The following is a 24,060-nucleotide window of genomic DNA, read 5'->3' as shown; positions in this document are numbered from 1 at the left end:
CGGGATCAGGCCTCCTGGGCCAATATTCCAAAGGACCAGGAGGTCCTGGAGTCAAAGGTCCAGACACATGACGTTCAGAGAAATGGTTCTTTTGTTCAGGGAAAGGAGGAGATTAAGGGAAGAAAAGCTGAAAGTTTTGAAAGAGCAAGTAGATATGCAAGAACAACCATCAGAGACTGCCCTTCATCAGATCAGCAGGCAAACAAGAATAGTAGCTCCTCAGAGCTCTCACTAGATATGGGAAAGTCCAACTTCCACTCTCAGAACTCAAAACAGGGTTATGGGAGATTCAGTCGTTCAATATCACCAAGGGAGCGAAGAAGGAGTCCTAGAAGAGAGGATGGCCGAGAATGCAATAGAAAGGAGAAACAAACTCCTGCCTATTCTAATTTACCCCCAACCAGTGCAGAGTTTCGAGGATTCAGACTCCACACAATCTCAGGCTCTTTCATGGACAAAAGCAAAACTGAATCATCCAATGTGGGTTTTAGCAATTCAGGTGACTCAGCTCTTAAGTCACCCTCTGGAGATATTAATGAACAGCCCTCAAATTATAGTGATGAAAATAAGGACCAGCCTGCATGTGAAGCAGTTCAGAATATGCCTTAGCTCGCCCATACTCCTAGGGGAGAAGCTCTTGATCCACAGGATTGTTCTGTATCCCAAGATGAGAAGACTGCACCCGGGGTAGAATTTGAGAGAGGAACAGGTCACCCCATGCTTCTAGAGGCTATCTGTGCGCCAACCCAAAAATCTAGCCTTACCAATGTCAATGTTACTATGGAACTGTAGAGGTGCGAGGCATCCGAACTTTGTGAGAACAGTAAGAGAACTGGCTGGTATGCATGGACCTGATATTATGGTCATTACTGAAACTCGCGCTCGAGGAGAGGATGTTCGCCATATCATTGACCGCCTTCCTTTCGATTCTTGGAAGGACACAGCCACTATAGGGTACAAAAGAGGGATTTGGTTGCTGTGGAAATCTGATCTCGTGGACGTGGATGATATTTGCGCTACAGAACAGGAGATCCAGGCTACAATCAAGGTAAAATCAAATAATTTTTCTTGGTTAATTTCTGCTATTTATGCTAGCCCTTGTTATAAAGAAAGATTGCTTTTATGGGAAAATCTTAAAACTGTTGCATCCCATCATGATCTTCCATGGTTAGTTTTAGGGGATTTTAATGAAGTTCTTAATATCGAAGATAAGAAGGGAGGTAGACCTGTATCTTTGGTTGGATCTGGGGCTTTTAAGGACTGTCTGAATTTTTGCCATCTTGCTGACCTTGGATTCTCTGGACCTAGGTTCACTTGGTCTAATAATAGGAATGTGTTGGACTTGATCCAAGAATGGATTGACTTTGTTTTTGCCAACCCCGCTTGCTGCCTCGCATTTCCTGAAGCAAGGGTGTTTCATTTGCCAAAAACCAGTTCTGATCACTGCCCAATTTTGCTGTCTTTGAAAAACAAAGTTCCTAGGGTAGGTCTTAAACCTTTTCGCCTTCAGAAGATGTGGTTTGACCACCCCGAGTTTTTAACCCTCGTCCGCAACAGTTAGAGTAATGGCCAAGAATCATTAGCTCAGTCCCTGCTGACTTTGAGAAAGGACATGCATGAATGGAACTTGAACTCCTTTGGTAATATTTTTTTGAAGAAGAAAAAAATTCTTGCTCGATGGTCGGGCATTGAAAAGGCCCTGGCAAATTCACCGAGCCAGTTTCTCTTGAACCTTCAAAGAACCCTTTTAGAGGAGTTTAATGGCATCCTTAAAGCAGAGGAAGATATTTGGATTCTCAAGTCTAGGGTGAATTGGCTTATTGAAGGAGAAAGAAATACTAGATTCTTTCATGTCTTTACCATTTTACGAAGGCGTTATAACAGAATTTCTGGCCTAATGAAGGATGGAGTGTGGATTTTTGAACCTAGTGGTCCAAGATTACTTCATGAAGCTGTATACTTCTTCCTTCTCTCAAAGCTCCCGTATCGTCACTCTTGGACCTTGATTTGTTGCTAAGCTTACTACACAAGATCAACATGATCTGTTGAAACCTATCTCAGATTTGGAGATTCAAAAAACATTTTGGAGCTTCAAGTCCTTTAAAGCACCAGGCCCGAATGGTCTCCACCCTTTCTTCTACCATCGTTGCTGGAATATTTTGAAAGACAAGATTTGTGCCACTGTCAAACATATTTTCGAGGTGGCATCCATGCCCGAAGAGTTGAATGAGACATTAATCTTCTTGGCTCCCAAGTGTATTAATCCCACTCAGATAGACCAATTCAGGCCCATAAGCCTTTGTAACATACCCTACAAAATTATCTCAAAGATCATGGTTCAAAGACTAAGGCTTTTTCTGGACAAGATGATTTCACCTTTCCAAGTTAGCTTTGTTCCTGGTAGAAATGGTTGTGATAACTGCGTTATTATTCAGGAACTTGTCCACTCATTTAAAACTAAGAAAGGAGGATTGGGGCATATGATAGTCAAATTGGACCTGGAAAAAGCCTATGACAAGCTTGAATGGGGATTTATTAGGAAGGTGCTTACTTTTTTCAATCTACCAAAGTCTTGGATTTTCCTGATCATGAGCTGTGTTTCATCCTCATCTATTTCCATTTTGATGAATGGAGGAATGCTGGAAAAATTCAAGCCTTCCAGAGGTTTGAGACAAGGGGATCCTTTATCCCCTTACCTCTTTATCTTGTGTATGGAGTTTCTAAGTCTAAAAATTCTTGAAGCTGTAAAAGACATAAAATGGCAACCTACTAAAAGTTCACGAAATGGCCCTGTGCTTTCTCATTTACGGATGACATTATTGTTTTAGGTAGAGCAGAAGGAAAAACTGCCAAGTCTATGCAGGAGGTTCTCATAGCATTTTGTGATGAGTCTGGACAGACCATCAATCTGGAAAAATCCAAAGTTTTCTTTTCTGCCAACACTAGACAAGACTACAAAAGGGATATTACTAACATTTTTGGCATTAACGAAACCCTTGATCTCGGAAGATACCTGGGGTTTTCCTATGCATAAAGGGAGAGTTAGTAAAAAATGATTATGCTTTCATTGTCAACAAGGTCAAAGCAAAGTTAGCTGGTTGGAAGACAAATCTGCTTTCTCCTACAGGAAGAATGGTGCTGATCAAGTTAACTATGGAAAGCATCCCCAGTTATTATATGCAATATAGAGCCCTTCTAGTTAGCATTTAGGGGAAAAACGGGGATAAGAAGAGATTGCATCTGCTTAACTGGAGCAAAGTGACTAAGAAAAAAAGTGAAGGTGGATTGGGTTTGAGGGAGATTTGAGCTCAAAACCAAGCATAGTTAGCTAAGTTGGTTTGGAGATTTCTTCATCAAAAGGATGCTTTGTAGGTTAAAACGTTGAAAGGGAAATATCTCCAGGACAATGGCACTTTGAGAAAAGCTTCTAAAGTATTGATGACATGGAAAGCCATGAGATGGGCAGGTACGATTGTTGAAAAAGATATTGGCTGGGTCATAGGTGATGGCTCTTCTACGAGCTTTTGGCATGATAATTGGTTAGGGTTTGGCAGTTTAAAAAATATTGTTCATGGCCCTCTTAACTGGTAGGAGGATCAAATTTCAATGAGCCAGTGTCTGAATGCATTAAAAAATAATCAACCTCTTTCAATTTCTTTCAAACTCAATGCTAATGTCCTGGATAAGATAAATGCTATCCCTACTCAACTGGTAGGACAGGGACAAGATAGTATATATTGGTCTGCATCCTCTAGTGGGGTATTCACTACCCAATCTGCTTATGACCTTGATAGAGGAACAAGTCTGAACGAGAATAAAGGTCAATGGGAGTGGATTTGGAAGTTACGTGCTCTACCAAAAATTAAGTTTTTCATCTGGCAATGCATGCACTATATCTTGCCTACACGTAATGAGCTTGCTAGAAGATGGTTGAACGTTCCGACTACTTGTGTGTTCTACATGCATGACCAAGAGGATTTGGAACACTTTTTTACAATTGCCAGTGGACCAGAAACATATGGGCTGCCTTGCGAGGAGCCTCTATCCCATCAAATCTTGGACTGTAGACAATGGATCAAAGAAAATGCTTTAAACAAGCACCGATCCATGCATGGTATCCCCTGGTACTTGTTGTTTATCCATATTTTATGGGAGATTTGGCTTGAAAGGAATAGAAGAAATTTTAGACAGAATGGTGAGACCGCTGACTTGGTGAAATTGGTGACTACGAAGGCTGCTGAATTCTTTGCGATGAACGAGAGAGGGGTTCGGGCTCCATTGCAATCCATTGTGTCCATTAGGTGGAACCTTCCCAATGAAGGATGGTATAAATTAAACACAAATGGCTTGGCATTAGATAACCTTAGAAAAGCAGGAGCTGGAGCCATTATTCGAGACAGTGAGGGAAAATGGATTTCTGGTTCCTCTAGATATATTAGGGTGTGTTCAAATATTTTGGTTGAATTGTGGGCTCTCAGAGATGGATTATTTTTGATGAAAAGATTCAATATCCACAAGTTGAAAATTGAACTCGATACCACAACTGTTATCTCCATGATTAAGAATCACTAGGTGACTAATCCCGTGGTACTCCCTCTGATCTTTGATTGCAAAAGGTTAATGGAAGATCTTGAAGATCAATGCATGCTTCACGTATTTAAGAAAGGGAATAGGTGTGCTGATGCCCTCGCCCAGTTTGATATTAGCAATTGTTGTAATAGTTCTAGTCATTACGAGATCAACTATGTGGTGTTTAATGAACCTCCTTCTTTTGTTAAAGATTTAGTCATCGCTAATGAAGCTGGACATATTATATATCGTACTATTTTATAATTAATTTATTCTTGTTTCTTACAAAAAAAAATTAACATATAATATTTTAATTTGGGGAGCCAGTTCATATTTATTTAATCAATAAACTAAAGATTCCCCTTTTGGGCTCCCCTGGCTCCGATTGTGGTCCGCCACGTGCTTAGATTTTCAGCTCGGAACTATAGCAGTTACTCACAAAGGTTCCTGAGAGATCCATCTTTGAACATGGCAAAGCAGTTGTTAGGATTGAACTCTAAAGTTGTGTAACATTCGAATTATAATGAAATATTTAATATGATATTTGTATTATAAAAAATACTCCTGTTTTTTATACCTGAATCAGCATGACTATCCTGGTCATTGGCTCTTTGATTAAGAACAGATGAAGCACAAGTTTTAAGAGGATGAAGACATAGTTACCATCTGATATTGCTTGAGCAATTATTGGAACAATCATGCCAGAGTACGAGTCACCGGCAATATAAAGTGGATTTCAGATGACTGTGCAACCACTGAACGGACCAAAATTATACACTGAGTACACAAATATGTTTCATTTTCCTTAAAGAAGATTAGAAAAATAAAGAATTGTTGTAGACATTTCTTTTTTAAGTTGATAAACTTGTTGATGTTTTTGCATTAACAACATTATACAGTATATTTATATATGTCCAAGAGTGAAGCAGAAAATTCAGGAAGGACCTGATGGTTGAAAAAGAAACTGCCGGCCTACACCAAACCATGACCTAGACTATGTAAAAGCATACTAATTGGACATATTTTAAAAACATCCGTGGCAGCTTCTGCTCTAGAATTTCTACTGACATATTAGCTAAATTTGGAACAGGAGCTTAAGACTTTCAAAAGGGCTATTAAAACTCATTTATCACATGAGTTATTTTGTCAGGGGCTGAAGGGGTTAGACCCAGGTCATGTAGGTGACCACACCCTGATTATGAGCCGAGCCCTCTTTCCCTTTAATATCCTGCTGTCTTTTGCTTTGGGTACAGGACAAGCAAGAGGGATGTTTGAAAGAGGTGGGTAGAAATGGATAAAGAACTTGATTGGGAGTTGAGACACTGATTCTTATTTTCTTGTCTGATGCCAAAAAAGAAAAAAAAAATGAAACATATTTGAAGTATATCAACTGTCCTCACTTTTCACTTGAACTCTTCAACCTCCTTCATTTCTGTCCTTACAAAGTAAAACCAAAAGTTTAATAGAGTTCATATAATACCAGTCAGCCTGTTGAAAACAAATGGATTGTATTTGAAGTATATCAATTGTTGAACATAAAACTATGCATTGAGCTCATAAGAAAAGGTTAGTTTTTGATTAGTGTAGTAATTGTAATTCAATGATGCAGCATAATCAAACAGGCAATTTCCCTTGCATTTGATTGGTGATAAGAGTTAAGGTTAAGATATACCCTATTTTATTTTTTTATAATGCAATCAAGGGTATTTTCAAATTATTTTTGAGCTTAATCTCTTCCTAAACGATCTTATAATATCTTCATTATGTAGTTTCCTTTTTCTTGCTAGGTTTAGTTTCCCATACTGTTATTGGTGTCTATTGAGCAAATTTAGTTGAGCTCCAATTTTTCAGCCCTGCTATTCATGGAGTCCTTACTATGTCATGTGTAGACTTTTCTCCTGGTTCTTTTAAGCAGCACAGCACTGTTTTTGGTGGAAAGATGGCCCAAATTACATTGACAAAGACCTTGAGAAACAGTTAATAAATCCAAACGTTGTTGATCACATCAGTAAAGGCCTAATTCTAGTTGTGCTATAACATTAACTTCCTTCGTTGAGGCTAGGTGTGAATTCACAACTTGGCATGGGAGAACGTTAGCCATCCACCCCATAAGGGTGGGGAAGGTTGCAAGTCAAGTTTCAATTGTCCTTCACCTCTTTGGATCCTACATTCAAACAGAAAAACAGGGGAATTTGGGGGTATAAAACTAGAATTATCCTACCATGATATCTTTTCCTGCTCTAACCTATGCTTTTTTTAGCATTAAAGAGTTCTTTGACTTTTTGCAACACATCTCTTATCCAAGTCAATCTAAATAAATTTATTTAAATCTAACGAATTAATGAAAAGTTATTCTTTTACAATCTCTTACCAAATTCAAATCTAAACAACAAAAAAAAGTAGACTTTTTTATCGCTTGAGTCAACGGTCAGTTTAAATTCATATAACTACTTTTTTTTCTTTGTTTTGCTTTGGGATGAACATTAACATTGTGAGTTTCATATTGTGCAAGTAGTTGATGTTGATGGATCATTATGAATAGAAGAAACAGGAGAAAGAAAAAGAAGCAATTGTATGACTTTTTAAGGGAATAAAAAACTTGTCTAAAGTCTAAACCGATATGCGAAATTAAAAAAAAAAAAAAAAATCTCTGCTTGTATTTTCTTTCAAGTCCTATGATTTACTGTGGCCACTGAAAATAAAATTGTTGTCTGGGCATTTATGATTGCTTACAATGTCAAGGTGGTGCTTTACCAACCGTTGGATGTGATTTATCTACTTTAACAAAAGAAAATAAGCCTCTCTTTCATAAGGCAAATGAAAGGTATAACAAATTTTACTCCCCTGTCATTTCTTTGTATCCAAGCCCAAACCTTGTAGGTTAGATCAATTCAATGTGGTTCTACCCATTGTCCAGGACCTTTTGACTCCAAGGAGGTAATTTGCTGCCTACACCGACATTTTGATTTTGGTTTCAGGGGATGGAGCTGATCTCCCCAACTGCAACCCGAATGTTTTTAAAAAGCATTGAATCTTTATCATGTAGAAAGGGAGCTGTTAGGGTATTTTTGGATCCAAATGACAAATTGATTTTTTCTTTATTAGAAATTGTCAGTATATATTATTTCAATTTTTAAATCATTTTAATATGTACAATATCACATTAACTTGGTTACATCATTATTTTATTCTATAAATTTTTTATCTTTCATCTATAAACAAAACCATTCAAGTATTATCTATCTAAATCTTACTTTTTTTAATTTTTTTTTATTTTTCATTCTCTTTTCGATATCTTATAATCAATATTTGATTGGAGCATTAGAGTGCACATGTAAAGAATATATTTTATCTTTAACTGCTTTTTATTTTTTATGTAATTTCAAAGATTTTATTATCAATTCGAAAATCAATACCAACAAAAGTATTTGATATATTATTAGATTCTTAATTTTTATAATTAAAATTTAATTTTTGATAACTTATAAATATAAAAAAATTCAGTTAAAGAGAAATTCCAGACAAATAATCTTATAAGATAGAAATATGGACTAATTTAAAGTGTTGATGGTTCTACTAGAATTAATTATTGTTTGCAAAATCTTAATGGCTTAAACACAATAATCACTATCATATAAAGATATTTGAATCTAGCTTTTGAGGTGTACTCCATGAATAGGGAAATCAAATTAAAAAAAAAAAAAGAAAAGAACTTAGCAATTATAAAAATCAGCAAATTGAAAATGCCCAACATGGAAATAATTGTAAGAACGATGTCCTACCAACCAAATGTAAGGGCACCCCATTGCACATTGATTTCCTCATTCCCAAGCTTCTCTCTTGGTCCATTTTATGCTTCCACTTTTTCTCATCCTTTCAATTCATAAAAGATAATGAGTTACTCCAGATTGGATCTTGCATATCTCTTTTCTTGTTTTGTTTTGTTTTTTTTTTTTCTTTTCAAATACTTTTTATGAAGAGAGGGGGACATTGTATATTGGACGGTTGTGACTATTTCTAGCTTGTGTGGTGGGAAAGCATGTCAGGATTTGAAGCCTGCTTTGAATTTTGAAACTGTTTGCTTACCCTGGCAAAGAGGGCTGCATTATTATATAGTTCCTCTTCGGGGTCTCCCCTATCTTATCTCATATAGTCGCTGTGGAAGTAAACGAATACATATAAATGAACTTTTGTTATTTTCGTGTTTTATTTATTTAATTAATAAATTTTAAAATATTATTAATAATTATTTATTAAGTTTAATAAATAAATACAAATGAATAAAAATTGATAATTTTGTTTATTTGTATTAAGATGTAGACGAATTGAGCATGAATAAATTTTATTATATTAATAATCTATTCATTTAGTGGATTAATTTTTAGATGTTATCCATGATCTTTTATTAAATTTAATAAAAAAATAAATAAACATAAATTGAATCTATTCATAAATTATTCATTAAATGTTTTATTCATTTACATTCATATTCGTCACTTTCTTAATTTTTTGCCATGGAAAATGGATCTTTGCTTTCACAACTGCTTGGTGAATATTAAGAAAAGAAAAGCAGACATGTCAACTTACGATATAGACTTACAGTTCCATCATGGAACTTCACCAGAATTATAATGTTTAATTAGATTAAAGATTTAAAAAAAAAAAAAAAGCTCCAAGAAGGAGGAGATTCTTTTACTCTGCTCGTAGTATGAAATGAGACGAGAACCTCCAATTCCAATTTCCTGTCAAAAGCTTTAGTTTCGTAGTACCAAACACAATTTAGATTATCAATCTCTTGATTTACCCATCAAAGAACAGAACATTAAGATTGAAACATATACAATTCATTAAAATCATGTAAGAAATTAAGACATTGGATTTCTGACAAAGTAATTTTTCACTGCAAACATCATTGATCAAGCATATGGACATGGAAAGTCTCAAACACTAGCCATAAACCAGATGTACTAAAAGTAATGACAGAAGTAAGGAAACAACGAAAACCCCATATGCAAATTCCTTACAGTTTTCACTTAGAAAAAAGCAACCTTTCTCTTTGTAACAGCATAGCTCCTGCTCCTTGGGAAAACATCAGTCTTGACCTTGATATCTTCTTCAAAGTCACAAGGCTTGTCTTCATCAATCCTCCCAATCCCAACACTGTAACTTCTAGGCATATTATTTGCACCAGTACTGTTCACAGACTGCCTTGCCTGTTGTCTGCGAAGAATCTCTAACTTAACCTTGTTGCCTAAACTCCTTGTGGAAGCAGCCCTGATTAGTTCCCTCAAGTCATCAGCACCGTTGTCCGATTTCATTGAGCTGACACTATAGCTCCTAGGCAAAGTATTAACATGGCCTGTAGGGCAACCCATGACCGTGCCATAGCCAATCCTGTCCGAGTATTCTGTCATGGTTTTTATATAGAAATTCCTGGCCTTGATCAGAATCCTGATGGGTGCTTTTAGATATCTGCTAAGTTTGCTTTCTTTGCTGCCCTTCTTGCTCATATTGCTGTTTTCACAAAGAATGAAAACAAGAAACAATAGATTAAAAATTCTTAGATGGATAGCACAATTAGATTGTTTGAAAGATAGATATCTATGAAGAAAAAAAAAAGGGTTGCTTAAGGAGGATTATAAAGGAGGGGATTGAGCACTATAATTACAGAGGAGGGGCCTATCTTTAAAATTGATGAAAGATATTGGCTGTCCTTTATATAAAAAAAGGATTGCTTGGCAATTTCCAACGAACCGTTTGGGGAATATGAAATATTGTATGGACTTTGTCAAGGCAGTGCCGAAGATATTTTCCATAATTCAAACAAGGTAGAAGAAGACACAAGAGAAGATCCAATGTGTTACACTAATTTTTTTTTGGCTTGGTAAGGTGGAGAAAAGAAATAAAAAGATAGAAAATTCAAGGCAATGAAAAATTGAATGGAAGGAAAATATGGTTTTTTTTCTATGGTATACATAATAGGAAAGATAGAAAAGTGAAAAAAATTGGATTTGGTTTATGAAAATAAAGTTGTTTTCTATTTTTATTTTTATAGAAAATAAAAATGTGTGAGAAATTTGTTGGGTTGAAAAAATAAAATATATTTTATAAAAAATGAAAATGAAAGAACATGTAAATTATTGCAAAAAAAAGGAAGAAAAATAAAAATTATATTATTTTACCGTTATATTAAAAAAATAAAATATAAAAAATGAATAATTTTGTAAATACATAATTGATTCACACCTTTTTCTTTTTCTCTCTTTCTATATTTTCAATTTGAAGTAGTTTATTTTTGTTAACAAATATGAAAATTAATAATTTCTTTATTTTCTTTATTTTCATTTTTTCCCTTATCAAACACACATAAAATTTATTTTCTTTTCAATTTTTTATCATCCTTTATTCATCCCTCTACTTTTCCTTCACATCAACCACACTCTTAAGGTTTGCTAAAAAATCTTTTCGATAGCTCTAATAATTTATATATTTATATCATATAAAATATTAAAAATTTATGTATTTTTATTTTATTATATATTAAAATTATTTATCAAAATTTATGTCAATACGCAAATTATAAAATATTTATTTATTTTTATTAAGCTCATATATATTTTGATTAAAACTTTAAACCTTTTACCTTTGTATGTTTTTTTATCACTTTCATTTTGTATTATCATATTATATTTTAAATTATCAAATTTACTTCTAAGATGTTATATTAAGTATCATAGATAATATTTTCTTTCAATACACTAAAATTCACCATATAGCTGCTATTGTATTTTATTACAAAAACATTATTAGAAATAATAGTTTAACCAACGAAAACCCCAAGCAAAATCTTTTTTTAATCAGAATAAATTATAGATTGTTTGGCTAAAAAGATTGAAATGGTCGTCTAGTTCAAAACTTCAAAACAAGGGCCTGAGTCAATAATTTCATGCAATGTTGAATCATTATCTTCACCTTACTTGTACTCTAACTTTGTCCATTATATAATTTAGATTGGGTGAGTTTTCAAAGGTAAGAAGAAAAATATTGAATGCTACCCGAAACCAAACTAGCATAAAACAAATATAATATTATATATATATTTATATTATAGAATTTTAGCCGGTGGTCAAGTACTATGCAGCTTAATTGGTCAAGCATTCAGCTGGCTGGCTGGATAATTTTTTTTTTTTTTTTTATGAAGTTACAGACAATCATTACGTCCATTTAATTCATGAACCAAAGAGTTTGACTATGTCGTCAGTAAGTTAAGCTGGTTGCATCTAAATGGAACTGCTTACTCGTGATTTAAAAAGGATGATTAAAACATACTAGAGCTTGAATAATTCAAGTGAAGACTTAAAACTTGTTCAATTCTTACTGTTATTAGCTTTGTTTGAAGCAGGAAGCTTTATTAAAAATGAGGAGCTCCATGAAAATCCAGTGGAAGATTTCAATTAGTTTAACTGCCAAGGCTGAAGAGATGCTCAGCTCATGCCCTCAAAAGCCTCAACTTTTGTGGATAAGTTTTTGTTATAGTGATATTTGTGGGCTGTTAGATGTATAAATGATATATTAATATTCACAAATTATTTAGATTTGAATTCGATTTGATTATTATCGAGTCAAATTCAAACGCGAGTAATTTGACTTATCGATTAAGTTAAATTCAAATATTTTTATACTCGATTCGAGTTGTTCGAAAATATAATTGAATTTTTATATTTTAATATATTTTAATTATTTTAATTGATAAAATATCTCAAATTCGAATTTAAATATAAATAATCGAACTTTTGTCAAATATAAAAATTAAGTTTATTTTTATATGTTAATCGAGCTTAATCGAATGAGCTTATGTAACTCGATTTATATTTTAAATCGAGCTCAAATTAAAAAATATATATATAATCAAATTCAAATTAAATTTTGAGCATTAAATTTAAAGTCGAACTCAAAATCAAATTTAATATTATATCGATTCGAACTCGATCGATTACATCCTAACTCTTATAAATCATAATTTGTGTTTAACTCGTTAAAATAGTTGAAATTTCTTCATGACTTGAAAGAGAGTTTCATTGATTTAATTTAATCAAAATTCTACAGCCCATGTTTTTTTGTACAAAATGGATAAGAAGTCAATGCCAGCAAATTCACAGAAAATGATAGATCTTAAACAAGTTTATATGCTGAAAATATTTAACTTTAGATACTGTTTGTGTTAAGTTCTAAGAACCAAATCTTTGAAATTATAAAAAAGAAAAAAAGTGGTTAAAAATTATTCTCTGCATTTATACTCAAATGCTCAAATAAGAAGTCAAATTATAAAAAGTCAGAATAAGACTAAAAAGTAGAAAAAATAAAATAAAAAAGTACCTAAACGATCTTATTTATATAAAAAAGATGAGAGATTTTTAAGATAAATTGATAAGTAATCGAACTAATGTAATATTGTTTATATTTAACATATCAAAGTAATTCAAAAAAAATCTTTAATTATTTAATAACAATCTCTAATAAAAAAATCAATATATCCTTTAAACCCTAAAACACCTCAATCAGAGACATTGGCTTCAAAATCCTAGCTAGAATGTAAACAGGATGGTGATTATATCACATGCACCTGACCTGCCCTCAACCACTTAATGCACAACAAGATTTGTCAATGTCTTGACCCAAAAAATCTATGGATGGTGTAAAACAGGATGCTGATTCTAGGCCTCCTCACCAAGCAAAATAAATTCGGTGTGTTTGACTAGTGAAAGTTTGTTTGTTTATTAATTGAAAAAGTTAAAAGAGTTATACTTGGGAAATCACTGATAACTGAACGTGGCAAAGCACAGCCAGAACCCACAATTGCCTGTTTGGAAGTCAGAAACTTTATCCCTTAAGCAGCTTATCCATTAGACCATGAGTACTTGTTGCAGTCATGGCTGTGAGAAACATACAAAAGATACTTATATTTTATTGATTTAAGTTTTTACCTGCCGTTGAATGCATCTACCTTACTATCCATTAACGAATTTTTGTTGGTATTCATTTTTATTAAAAAATTTTTATTTACCCTTAACTCCCGAACTAATATTTACTTAATTTGACTTAGGAAAATATTATCTGTCTAAATCATTTTTAATCTGTAATCTCTAAAAATCTGATCTCGTTAAACGTTTGACTTTTATTAAAAAAAAAAAAGAAAAAGAAAAACTCATGATTTATGAATATGAGTATAATCGAATCGAGTCGATACAATAAAAAGTTCGAGTTCAACATCTAACTCGCTGTTTGATATTCAGTTTAAATTCGATCGAGTTTTATTTTTTTAGTTCGAACTCGATTCGTGATCAAATTCGAACTATTCGAACTCGTTCGATTAAGTTTGAAAATATGTAAAAATAAGCTTGATTCTTATACTCGACAAATAGCTCGATTATTTGTGCTCGAGTTTGAATTTGAGATATTTTATTAATTAAAATAATAAAAAAAATTTAAATATAAAAGCTCGATTAGACTCACGAGCTACTTGAGCTGAATATAAGAATACTCGAACTCGATTCAATCGATGAATCAAACTACTCGAGCTCGAGCTCAACTCGATAATAATCGAATCGAATTTGAATTTTATTCAAATCGAATCCGAATAATAACTTACGAATAATAATATATTATTTACACATATTTATGAGTAATCCACATTCAACCCCATGTGACCCAAAGGCCATAAGGCATTAACTAGACCTTTTGAGTTTGGGTTCGGGCTTGGGTTGGGTTTTGGAGGTTAACGGGCATTGCCCACTATTCTATATATTTTTCATAATAAACTCGAAACAATAAATATTCAAAGAAGGTCTGCCGTGTAGGTAATTTACATATTTGACATATAAGTTTTTAGGAATAATTATTAATTTTATGTTATTTATCAAATAATCTTATATATCTAATCAAATTTTCAATGTTTTAAAATTACATAGATTAACTTTATCAAAATCCTTTAATTTATATATGCTTTATTCTATTTAAGGATACAAAATTTATTTTTCAACTCAACTTTTCCAAATATGTATGACATTTAAAATTTAAATAATTTTTTTAGATATACACAACATTTAAAATTCAAATAATTTTAAAATCCCAATAATTATAAATTATTTATGCATCAAAATTATCCTATACATTTTAAGCTTATAAATAATATATGCTACATCATTATTTCTTTTTTAATTTGCAAATTTTCATTCAAAGATATATTACTTTTAATATTCTCTCTATAAATTTTTTTTTCAATTCGTATTTTTGCACACATCTCCTAACTTTTTTTTTTTAATATATTTGTTAAGTAATTGATCAAGATCACATAAGTAAAGATATCTCAATACTTTTTTAATGATTTAATTCATCATTCATCAATATATTAAAAGCTATAAGAAAATACATTAGAAATTATGATGAGTACCATATGTCTATTTTTAATAAGATTATCAAATTTATATTTCAAAATAATTAAGATTCAAAATGATTATCCGAAAAAGTCACAAACAAGAAAAATAAAAAATAAAAAACCCACTGTAAAAAACCAATGACGGCTGAAAATAATAAAAATATTGTGGGTCACGTGACACCCTATATGGGAAGCATATGCTTATTTGATTTCCTAATGGTTTTAGACTTCTTAAACGAAATAGATTTGAAATTCATTTAAAACCCATTTCTTGATTTCTTCCATTTTTTTTTTATCAATCTTGGAATAAACTCACCCCACCTTTTTTTTTTTTTTTTAATGTTAGTGGTTGTCAAAATTTTAATTATAATCATTTAAATTAAAAAATTTAATACTTTATCAATATATCACATAACTATTTACACTCTGTTCATGTTTGATATTACATGAAAAAAAAAGATGAATCCAAATAAAAATAGCTGTCAAACCTTAAAATAAATTAATCTAACCTCTTTTGATCTTGTCTGTTTGAAACCTACTCAAATATTTAATACCCTTATTATTATGATTCAATTTAAACCTAAATCCATTAATTCATTTTAATTTTTTGGCCAAACATTAATTCATTTAATTAAAAATTTACCAATATCCCCAATTTCCTACCCAACTCTTTGAAAACCTAACCACCAAAGTTTCCAACCCTAATTGTACCCTACCACTATACACCCACAGCTGCCAGAATCAAAAGAAAGTTGAAGAAACCATTGGAAAGAAAAAATTTTTATTTAAATTAATTAATTTAGTTAATTATTAAAAAAATTAGGGGTAACCAAAGAGGCGAGTCTGGGGACACTGTTCCCAGAGTCACGTGGGGGGATGTGATTGGTTGGGCTAGAAGTGGGGGGGACGCAAAGGCGGGAGAGGCGTACAGTCAAAGCAAAAAGTGTCACGGTCAAATGTTTAACTGGCACTTTACCTAAAATAAACCACTTAAAATAGAAAAAAATAGTGAGAATTGGGTAAGTTCCTCGTAGTGGGCCCCACGAGGATTTTTTTTGTCTGAAATGTTTTTTTTAATTGTAATGAGAATTTAAAAAGAAGGAAAAAAAAAAAAAAAAACCTTTGGTTTTAGTAAAATAGTGACGCTGAAATATTCGATTTTTTTAATTCGAGATGTGGATTTAAGTAAAGGGTATAGAACAAAGAGTAAAGACTGATTTTTTTTTTTCATATCAGCCCGTGGGGGTTTGATGGACTGTAGTGAAATTGGACTTTAAATTATTTTAATATTTTTAATTAATTTTTATATATCTTATATTTAATTTTAATCATTAAATTTTAACTATAAATTTAATTAAAAATTCCTTTATCACCCTTAAATAAAAAAAATAAAATTTTTATTGAATTTTAAATAGCGAATATGATCTTTTCCCTTTTAACTATTATATTATTAATATCATCAATACTCTCACATGTCCCACACAGTTTCTAGAGTAACAATCATATGTATAGTAATGTATAGTCAGTCACATCTCATTCTCTCCGCAATTTACAATTTAAATTTTAAACTATTATTTTTAACGTATGGTACAAAATCATTATAATTAGATGTCTTATGTAAAAGGGCAATGCTTGAACTTTCTTTTTTTGGCTTTTAAATGAGGTTAAAGCCTCCAAAATTTTTAACTCCATGCTAAGCACTAATAAGATTAGTTGAAATAAAAGAGATCATTCAGTCGATTCAATTAATTTTGAATCAAATTATTCAAAATCAAATTAATTGAATTATATTATATTATTTTTATTAATTAAATTGAATTTATAAATTTTAAAAATTAAAGACTGAATTTAATTGGATTAATTAGGTTAATTTTTTTAATTAATCGAATAATAAATATATTTAAGTTAAATTACATTTTAAATAAATTAAATAAAATTATCTAATAAAATATTTAAATACCAAAGTATTATATTAAAAACTCTAACAACTTATGAAATTAAATAATCTATTTAATATATTTTTTATTTTATATTTGGATTATATTTTATTTCAATTAAAAATTTTAAACTAAATTAATCAAAAATTAAAATTTTTCTAAAACATTTTTATCAACTGATTGAAATTAATTCGATGATCAATCGATTAATAAAATCAAAACAATTCAATCGATTAATTTGAGTAAAATCAAATTATGATCAATTTTATACTCAAATATCTTTAGTTTTTTACATTAATAAATTTTGAACTGAATTATGTCCACATAACATATGTGGATAAAGTTCTAAGACATCCGATTATAATCTTAAAGATTTGAATCCATTTTTCTTTTTGTTTTTTACAGTAACCTTTTTAAATAATAAAAATTTGATAAAAAGAAAATTCAGTATCCCGAGCTAAATTTACTAGAAACAAAAAATAAAACTATTTTTTGGAGTAGTCTTTTAATTTTTACAGTTAATTTAAAGTTTTTTAAAGTCGATAAAAAATTATCATAGTTAAAATTAAAAAAAAAAGCATAGAAAATATTATTTTTAAAAATAATGATATGAATTATCTGAATTAAATTATAAATTTGAAACTAAAATATTTAAAAGACATTGAAAATTGGCGTTAAGAGAATTTAATTGCGTAATATAAAAGTTGAAAGTTAAAGCTAAATTAAGAATTAAAAAAAAAAAAAAAAAGGAGTAGCGGGAGATTACGTTACGGCAAAGAACTGATATAACCGCACGTGTGGTGCGCGGGTCGAGGGGCATAATTACCGGCTACTACCCGTAGTTCCCGGTAACCTGATAGATTTCAACTTTCTTTTTTCTCTGGTAAAAAACTGAAAAAAATCTATTTCCTTCATTTAAAGAAGAAAAAATAGCAAAAAAAAAAATCCTTTAATTTATTGCCACTTTGATAATGTAATTAGTTTTTATTATTTTCCGTGAAATTTTTTTTATTAATTTAATTTTTTATTTTTATCCAAAAAACTGCCCCAAAAGAAAGCAGTAAGGAAGCCTTTGAAGACGGGAATATTTCAACTACAATTTTTATTATAATATAATAATTATCTAATTGTAATTCAAAATTATGTGAAAATTTATATAATATTTTAATAAATCTTACATAATTTTAAATTTTAATTAATTAATTATAGTGTAATTATAGTTACTGATATGCTCTATGGCTTTTCCCCGCAGTTCTCTCTCTCTTTGTTAGTATGACCTGTTTCGACAATAAATTTTTTCTCCTAATAATCTTCAGTAAATCTCGAAAATTTTCAAGTTTTTCTTATCTGGGTAGTTTTTACATTTTTCTAAATTTCTGTACCGGTTTTGGTTGGGTTAGGACAAAAAAGGCTAATTGATTGGCTTTTGTACTACGTTTTCACTGTTGATCTTTGACTACTCTCTTTATTAGTATCATCTTTTTTGTTTCGAAGGATTGGTGATTCCAAGCAAACCCTTTCTGTTTTTTCTTTTTTGAAGCTTGAACAACAAATGAAAGATGGGAGCTTGATTGTTGAGTGTTTATTAGTGATATTATTATTACGATGATGATGGTAAAATGAGGGACTTTTGACCATAGAAAAAGAATCAGGATAAAGCAAAGGGAAAGGAGCAGGGTTTTGAGATAGATATGTGTGAGTTTGTACAATAAAGAGGAAAAAAAAGAGGGTATTTTTTCTTGCTTTATGATTTGTCCATGAGAGAAAAATCGAGTAGTTGTTTCTTATCTTTTATGTATAACCTAGATGTAATGTGCCTTTAAGGGTGCTTATCACTGCAGTGAATTTAGAGGGTGTTGGGGGAAAAATCTTTCTTTTTTGGTTCCTTGAGAATCTGTGTTGTTTTTTTTTTTTTTTGGAAAAGGGAGGGTTTCAAAGATGCCTATGTTTCAACCCTCAAAGAGGGATGGGTTTGTTGTTGCTGGATTTGATGGCAGTGGTGATGGGCAGGTTCTAGATCTGGATACTGCTGTTAAAGATGGGGTTTTGGGTGGTGTTGTTGGTGGTGAAGTCATTGCTGCTGCTGTTGGTGAGAAATTGGATTTGAAGAAAATGATTGAAGAGCTTGATATACCTGAGATTCCTTCGGTGTTTATTTGTCCAATCTCCCTTGAGCCAATGCAAGACCCTGTTACCCTTTGTACTGGCCAAACTTATGAGAGGTCCAACATTCTCAAATGGTTCAATTTGGGGCACTATACTTGCCCCACTACAATGCAGGAGCTTTGGGATGATTCGATTACCCCAAATAGAACCCTTTACCATTTGATTTACACTTGGTTTTCGCAGAAGTATTCACTTATGAAGAAGAGATCAGAGGATGTGCAAGGAAGAGTAAGTGAGCATCTGGAGGCATTGAAGAAGGTTAAGGGTCAAGCCAGGATTCAAGCCTTGAAGGAGCTGAAGCAAGTTGTGGCAGCACATGCTGCGGCTAGGAAGACGGTGGTTGATGAAGGTGGGGTTTCTGTAATTTCATCCTTGCTAGGCCCATTTACGTCCCATGCAGTTGGTTCAGAAGCAATTGGTATTCTTGTCAATTTGGAGCTTGATTCAGAGTCCAAAACTAATTTGATGCAGCCGACAACGATTTCATTGATGGTGGATATGCTGAATGAAGGTTCAGTGGAGACAAGGATCAATTGTACGCGATTGATGGAGAAGTTGATGGAGGAGAAGGAATTTCGGTCAGAAAGCATCTCCAGCCATCGGCTGTTGGTTGGTTTAATGCGCTTACTGAAAGATAAGAGGCACTCAAATGGAATTTTGCCTGGACTTAGCTTCCTCAGATCTATATGCTTGCATAAACAAGTCAGGAGCTTGATTGTGAGTATTGGAGCCGTTTCTCAATTGGTAGAATTGTTGCCTGCTTTGGAGCCTGATTGCTTAGAATTAGCCCTTTTCATATTGGATACATTATCTGCTCTGCCGGAGGGAAAAGTAGCATTGAAGGATTGTGCAAACACAATTCCGAATATGGTGAGGCTGCTGATGAGAGTTTCAGAAAGCTGTACTCAATATGCATTGTCAATTTTGTGGTCTGTATGTAAACTTGCTCCTGAGGAATGCTCCTCAGTTGCTTTAGAAGCAGGTTTAGCAGCAAAGCTGCTTCTCGTGATTCAGAGTGGTTGCAATCCTGTCTTGAAGCAAAGGTCTGCAGAGCTCTTGAAGTTATGTAGCCTAAATTATACAGACACCATCTTTATTTCAAAGTGCAAGCTCACTAGGACAATCCAATGAGAGGAAAATTTTGCTTGCGATCTTTCTCAAAGGCTTTTGCTAATGAAAGCAAGGGAGTAAGAGGGCCTACCCTATTTGGGTCAACAAAACTTCCAAGAATGAACCATCATTTGAGATGGGGGTTTGAGGTATGAATCAGCTCTCTTGTATATATTTAAGAACTTCAATTCCAGCAATTGATTCAACTTAAACAACACTCATAATTTGGACAAGAAAAACACATATCTTGCTGCAATGGAATTATGTCAAGTTCTCTTTTCCAATGCCTTGTCAAATAAACCCCCCAAAAGAAGAAATGATGTAAAAATGTTTGTGTAATAGATTCATGTTGGGGTATATTGTTGGATGGCAATACATGTAAGAGGAGTGCAATTTGTGCAAGACTTTGGAGCTTGCAATTACAATTGTAATAGACAAAGAATTGCTTTGGTCCTTGGGCCCTTCTCTCCGCCAAGTTGTTCCTATGGTAGTGGCCTTGGAAATTTTCGGCTTGTGTTTTAGTTGGAGTTTTGCTTTTAACTCCACAATTGTAGAAACTGGAATGCCTTTGGAGTTCGGTTGTCTATTCAATGTGTACAATGAAATTAATCATTTCTTTTTTCATTTGCTCTTATTCTTCATTCTGCAGTTTTCATCCATATAAGATTCTGATATCATCGCCTTTACAGTCCCTTCAAAGAAAAATTAATAAATGCTTTTGTTTCAAATCATCGGGCCTCCATGTTCCTGGTTGCAATCTGCAAGTTTAGAATTTAGAAAAAGGAAAAGTAAAAAGACGGTCTTCTTAGCTTTTGTACACATGCGTTGAACTATTACTATTTTGGGGGTCCATTTTTTGTAGTTTATATGTCCCTTTGTGGAAGAAGTTGAGGACGGCACCCATTGTCACCTCTCTCTCTCTCTCTCTCAATCACTGTTATAATGAAATGAAATGAAAAGAAAGTTGAGAACTATCACTGCACGGATTGGCAAGAAAACTTCTGTTTGAAATCAGCAGAAGCTCAGGTTTGAGACTGCAGCCCACCCTGAGTCATTAATGCTTCTGCTGAAACAAGTGCGTTAATCTGAGTTGGAATGAAGAAATTTCTACGTCAATTCAGTGGTTTTTAACTTTTTACATGAATTGGTTATATTTAAAATAAAATTAATACAAAAATAAAAGCTTCCCCTTTCATCATTTCATGTATCTTCAAGGACTTGTAGTGGGGGCTAACTGATACTTTTTTTGGCTTTGTACAACTATTCTTTAGTACTCCATTACCTTCTTTCGCTCTATCTTTGGTTTGATTCAACGTCAAGAAACCAAGGGAAAGATCCCCCCTTCCATATTGCCTTCTAAAGGGAACCTGCAATTAAGGGCCCCCCATTGGCACGGCATCTTTGAATGGCCGTTGAGACCCACAACCATGGAAATAAAATTGCTCAATACTTTAACGAGAAGCCATCAAGAATCTCTTCTGTTCCAATTATAATGACTTTGCAGTGCTTATTACTATGTATATTTATACCATATCTGTTTCATATTAAATAAATATAAAATTATAATATTATAATCTGTATGAAACCATTAAATATAAAATATATTTGTTAATTTTAAAATTTAAACTCCTCTTACTTTTGTACACATTTTTATGATTAAATTTACCGGATTTACTTACTGTCACGTTCATTTGAGTGTGTTTTTTTCAAGCCTGAACTTTCTGGTTCCCTTTTATATTTTGTTTATTTGCATATAATTATACTTTTTTTTTTTCAATGTTTAGTGGGGCTGCTTTAACCGTCAAATCTTGTGGGGTCTTGGCAGCACCATTATTAGAAGATACATTCAATTTAAGACCAAATGATTATGATTGATAAAGAATAAAGGATAGAGTATTTTCAAACCTTTTGCCATTGTTTAATACTGAATAAAGGGATAATTATCCTGTTTTTGATTGAGAGAATCAGTGACCGCATGACAACAAGTTTTTGCATCAATTTGAATGAGACTTTGATGGTGGAAACTGGAAAGGCAGGCAGTCTCCTTTTCCTTCTTTGTATCAGAGTTGCCACCATGATTGCACGGTGCATGTTCCTGATCCATTTCTGTAACCAAAACTCAAAGCTTAAACGACATATTGAAAGCGATATGATCCACTTTACAATCTTATTTAGATTCAGAGAAAATGGAAATGCTAGAATGTGGAGAAAAGGGTTAGAATTGTAACTGAAAAACTGGGTTTTTTTACATTACATCATTCAAACCTTAATTAAGTAGGACAATTAATATTATTACGATTAAATGATTAATAATCATGATGTCCTTGCCATCTCAAGCTTCTTTCTTCTCTTGCTTTAAATATAGACTTTTAAAATTGCACTTGGAGATTTCTTTGGGGCTTAGCCACCTCTTGCTTAAAGACTGTTGACTCCGTAAAAAAGGGACGGCAACGCGCAGCTGTCGCACTGCAGCAGCCTTCGGTAAGCATTTTAGTCACCAGAAAGTTCTTATCCACAGACTTATTTATCGGCATCTTAAATTCATGCTTGACAAGGATTAGAGGCTGATTTGAACAAAACAAATTAACATAACCCGACAGCTACCTTTGAATACTTTTGTCAAAATGGAATCATAATTCATAGCATATGGTTCTGCTAAACCATGAAAAATGCATTTTTTCACGTCAATGCGATATATTTGAGATTTTATTTTCGAAATATTTTTATAAAGATCGAATTTATTTTTCTTCAGACAATGTAAATTGGGAGAAAAGGGAAAGAGAAATTAGCGAATTCTTTTAATAAAAATTTTATACTAACAAGAAAGAAGCGTGTTTGAGATTGAACACGATTCTTCATGCTGAATGTATATATACAAGACCCCCGTGATTGGTTCACGAGAAATTGTTGCTTCCCCTACTTTGGCTCACGTGTTCCCATGATTGAATCATTTCGTGGCTATTCATGCAAAATCAATTGCGTAATATGACTGTTCTGCGATTGTATTGAATTCTGCCACACAACTATGTTCGTAATTCCTTCTGTTCGGATAAGATTTCATGAATGTTACATATAAGAAAAATGTGGCAGTTAGGAAGATGAATAATTTCATTATATATATTTTAATTAAAATTTTATTATTTGTTTTTTTTTTTTAATCAATATATAACTGAGTCATATGGATTAAGTTTTTATGACAAAATTTTTAGGTTCTAATAGTTAATCTTAGCCATGTTTGTACTAATAACTAATGTTAGAATATAAGGAGTGAATTGATTCAACCCCTTAAATATAAGGTTAAAGATTGAATTTGGATGTGAATTTTAATAAATTTTAGTTGAATCTAATATATAATTTCTAAATAAATTAAGTGACACTTGCTAAATTTATTTATTTTATTGATCATAAATTATAAGCAAGACAAAATTAAAAAGCTAGATGCATAACATCAATTGGGCTTTTAAGGTTTCTAGCTTTAGGCTGCTGCCTGCAGCATAATTAAAGTGATTTTTTCACCAAACAGGCTAAGTAATTAACTTGTTAATTAGATACCCATAGGTTATAAACGTATTAAACTTTTTTTATTTTGATGTTCAAGATTAGTTAGTAGAAAATTCAAATTTCTTTAATAAGTACTAAGTAGCTAGGAAAATATAATGTAAAGATTCAGTGTTCCATGTATAGAATCGTTGAGGTGTTTGTGGGTTGATAGGATAAGATTCATAGGTAATTTAAGGAAAAGGGCTCGCCAACCTGTAAAAAAGAAAAGAATGATAAAAAAGTCATTGGAGTTAGAACTTTAGGATGTATTCCTATAGTCAAATTAGTAACTAGGTAAGGAAG

At 32.2% G+C, this 24,060-nt stretch overlaps 3 protein-coding genes across 3 annotated transcripts; 2 read left to right on the top strand and 1 right to left on the bottom strand.

Annotated features, from left to right (window-relative positions):
- Positions 1-766: 766 nt before the first annotated feature.
- On the top strand, positions 767-1,561 carry LOC149513866 (uncharacterized). The gene has a single exon (XM_089748156.1). The coding sequence runs from the start codon at positions 767-769 to the stop codon at positions 1,559-1,561; it is 795 nt and encodes a 264-aa protein (XP_089604282.1).
- Positions 1,562-9,416: 7,855 nt separating this feature from the next.
- Positions 9,417-10,306, bottom strand: LOC149513865 (uncharacterized). The gene has a single exon (XM_089746865.1). It carries the CDS (start codon positions 10,077-10,079, stop codon positions 9,603-9,605), a length of 477 nt encoding a protein of 158 aa, XP_089602991.1. The 5' UTR covers positions 10,080-10,306; the 3' UTR covers positions 9,417-9,602.
- A 7,911-nt stretch (positions 10,307-18,217) lies between these two features.
- LOC111299923 (U-box domain-containing protein 30-like) lies at positions 18,218-20,841 on the top strand. Its single transcript, XM_022895445.2, has one exon. The coding sequence runs from the start codon at positions 18,880-18,882 to the stop codon at positions 20,236-20,238; it is 1,359 nt and encodes a 452-aa protein (XP_022751180.1). The 5' UTR covers positions 18,218-18,879; the 3' UTR covers positions 20,239-20,841.
- The last annotated feature ends 3,219 nt before the right edge of the window (positions 20,842-24,060 follow it).

The sequence above is a fragment of the Durio zibethinus genome, chromosome 18 (genome assembly GCF_047325235.1).
Source record: "Durio zibethinus cultivar Kanyao isolate XHJ-2024 chromosome 18, ASM4732523v1, whole genome shotgun sequence".
Classification (NCBI taxonomy): Eukaryota; Viridiplantae; Streptophyta; class Magnoliopsida; order Malvales; family Malvaceae; genus Durio; species Durio zibethinus.
This window is presented reverse-complemented; position numbering and strand designations above follow the sequence as displayed.

What these genes read in the sequence shown, in the direction of transcription:
- LOC149513866 (XM_089748156.1), top strand. Translation starts at nt 767, where the DNA reads ATGTCAATGTTACTATGGAACTGTAGAGGTGCGAGGCATCCGAACTTT.
- LOC149513865 (XM_089746865.1), bottom strand. Translation starts at nt 10,079, where the DNA reads ATGAGCAAGAAGGGCAGCAAAGAAAGCAAACTTAGCAGATATCTAAAA.
- LOC111299923 (XM_022895445.2), top strand. Translation starts at nt 18,880, where the DNA reads ATGCCTATGTTTCAACCCTCAAAGAGGGATGGGTTTGTTGTTGCTGGA.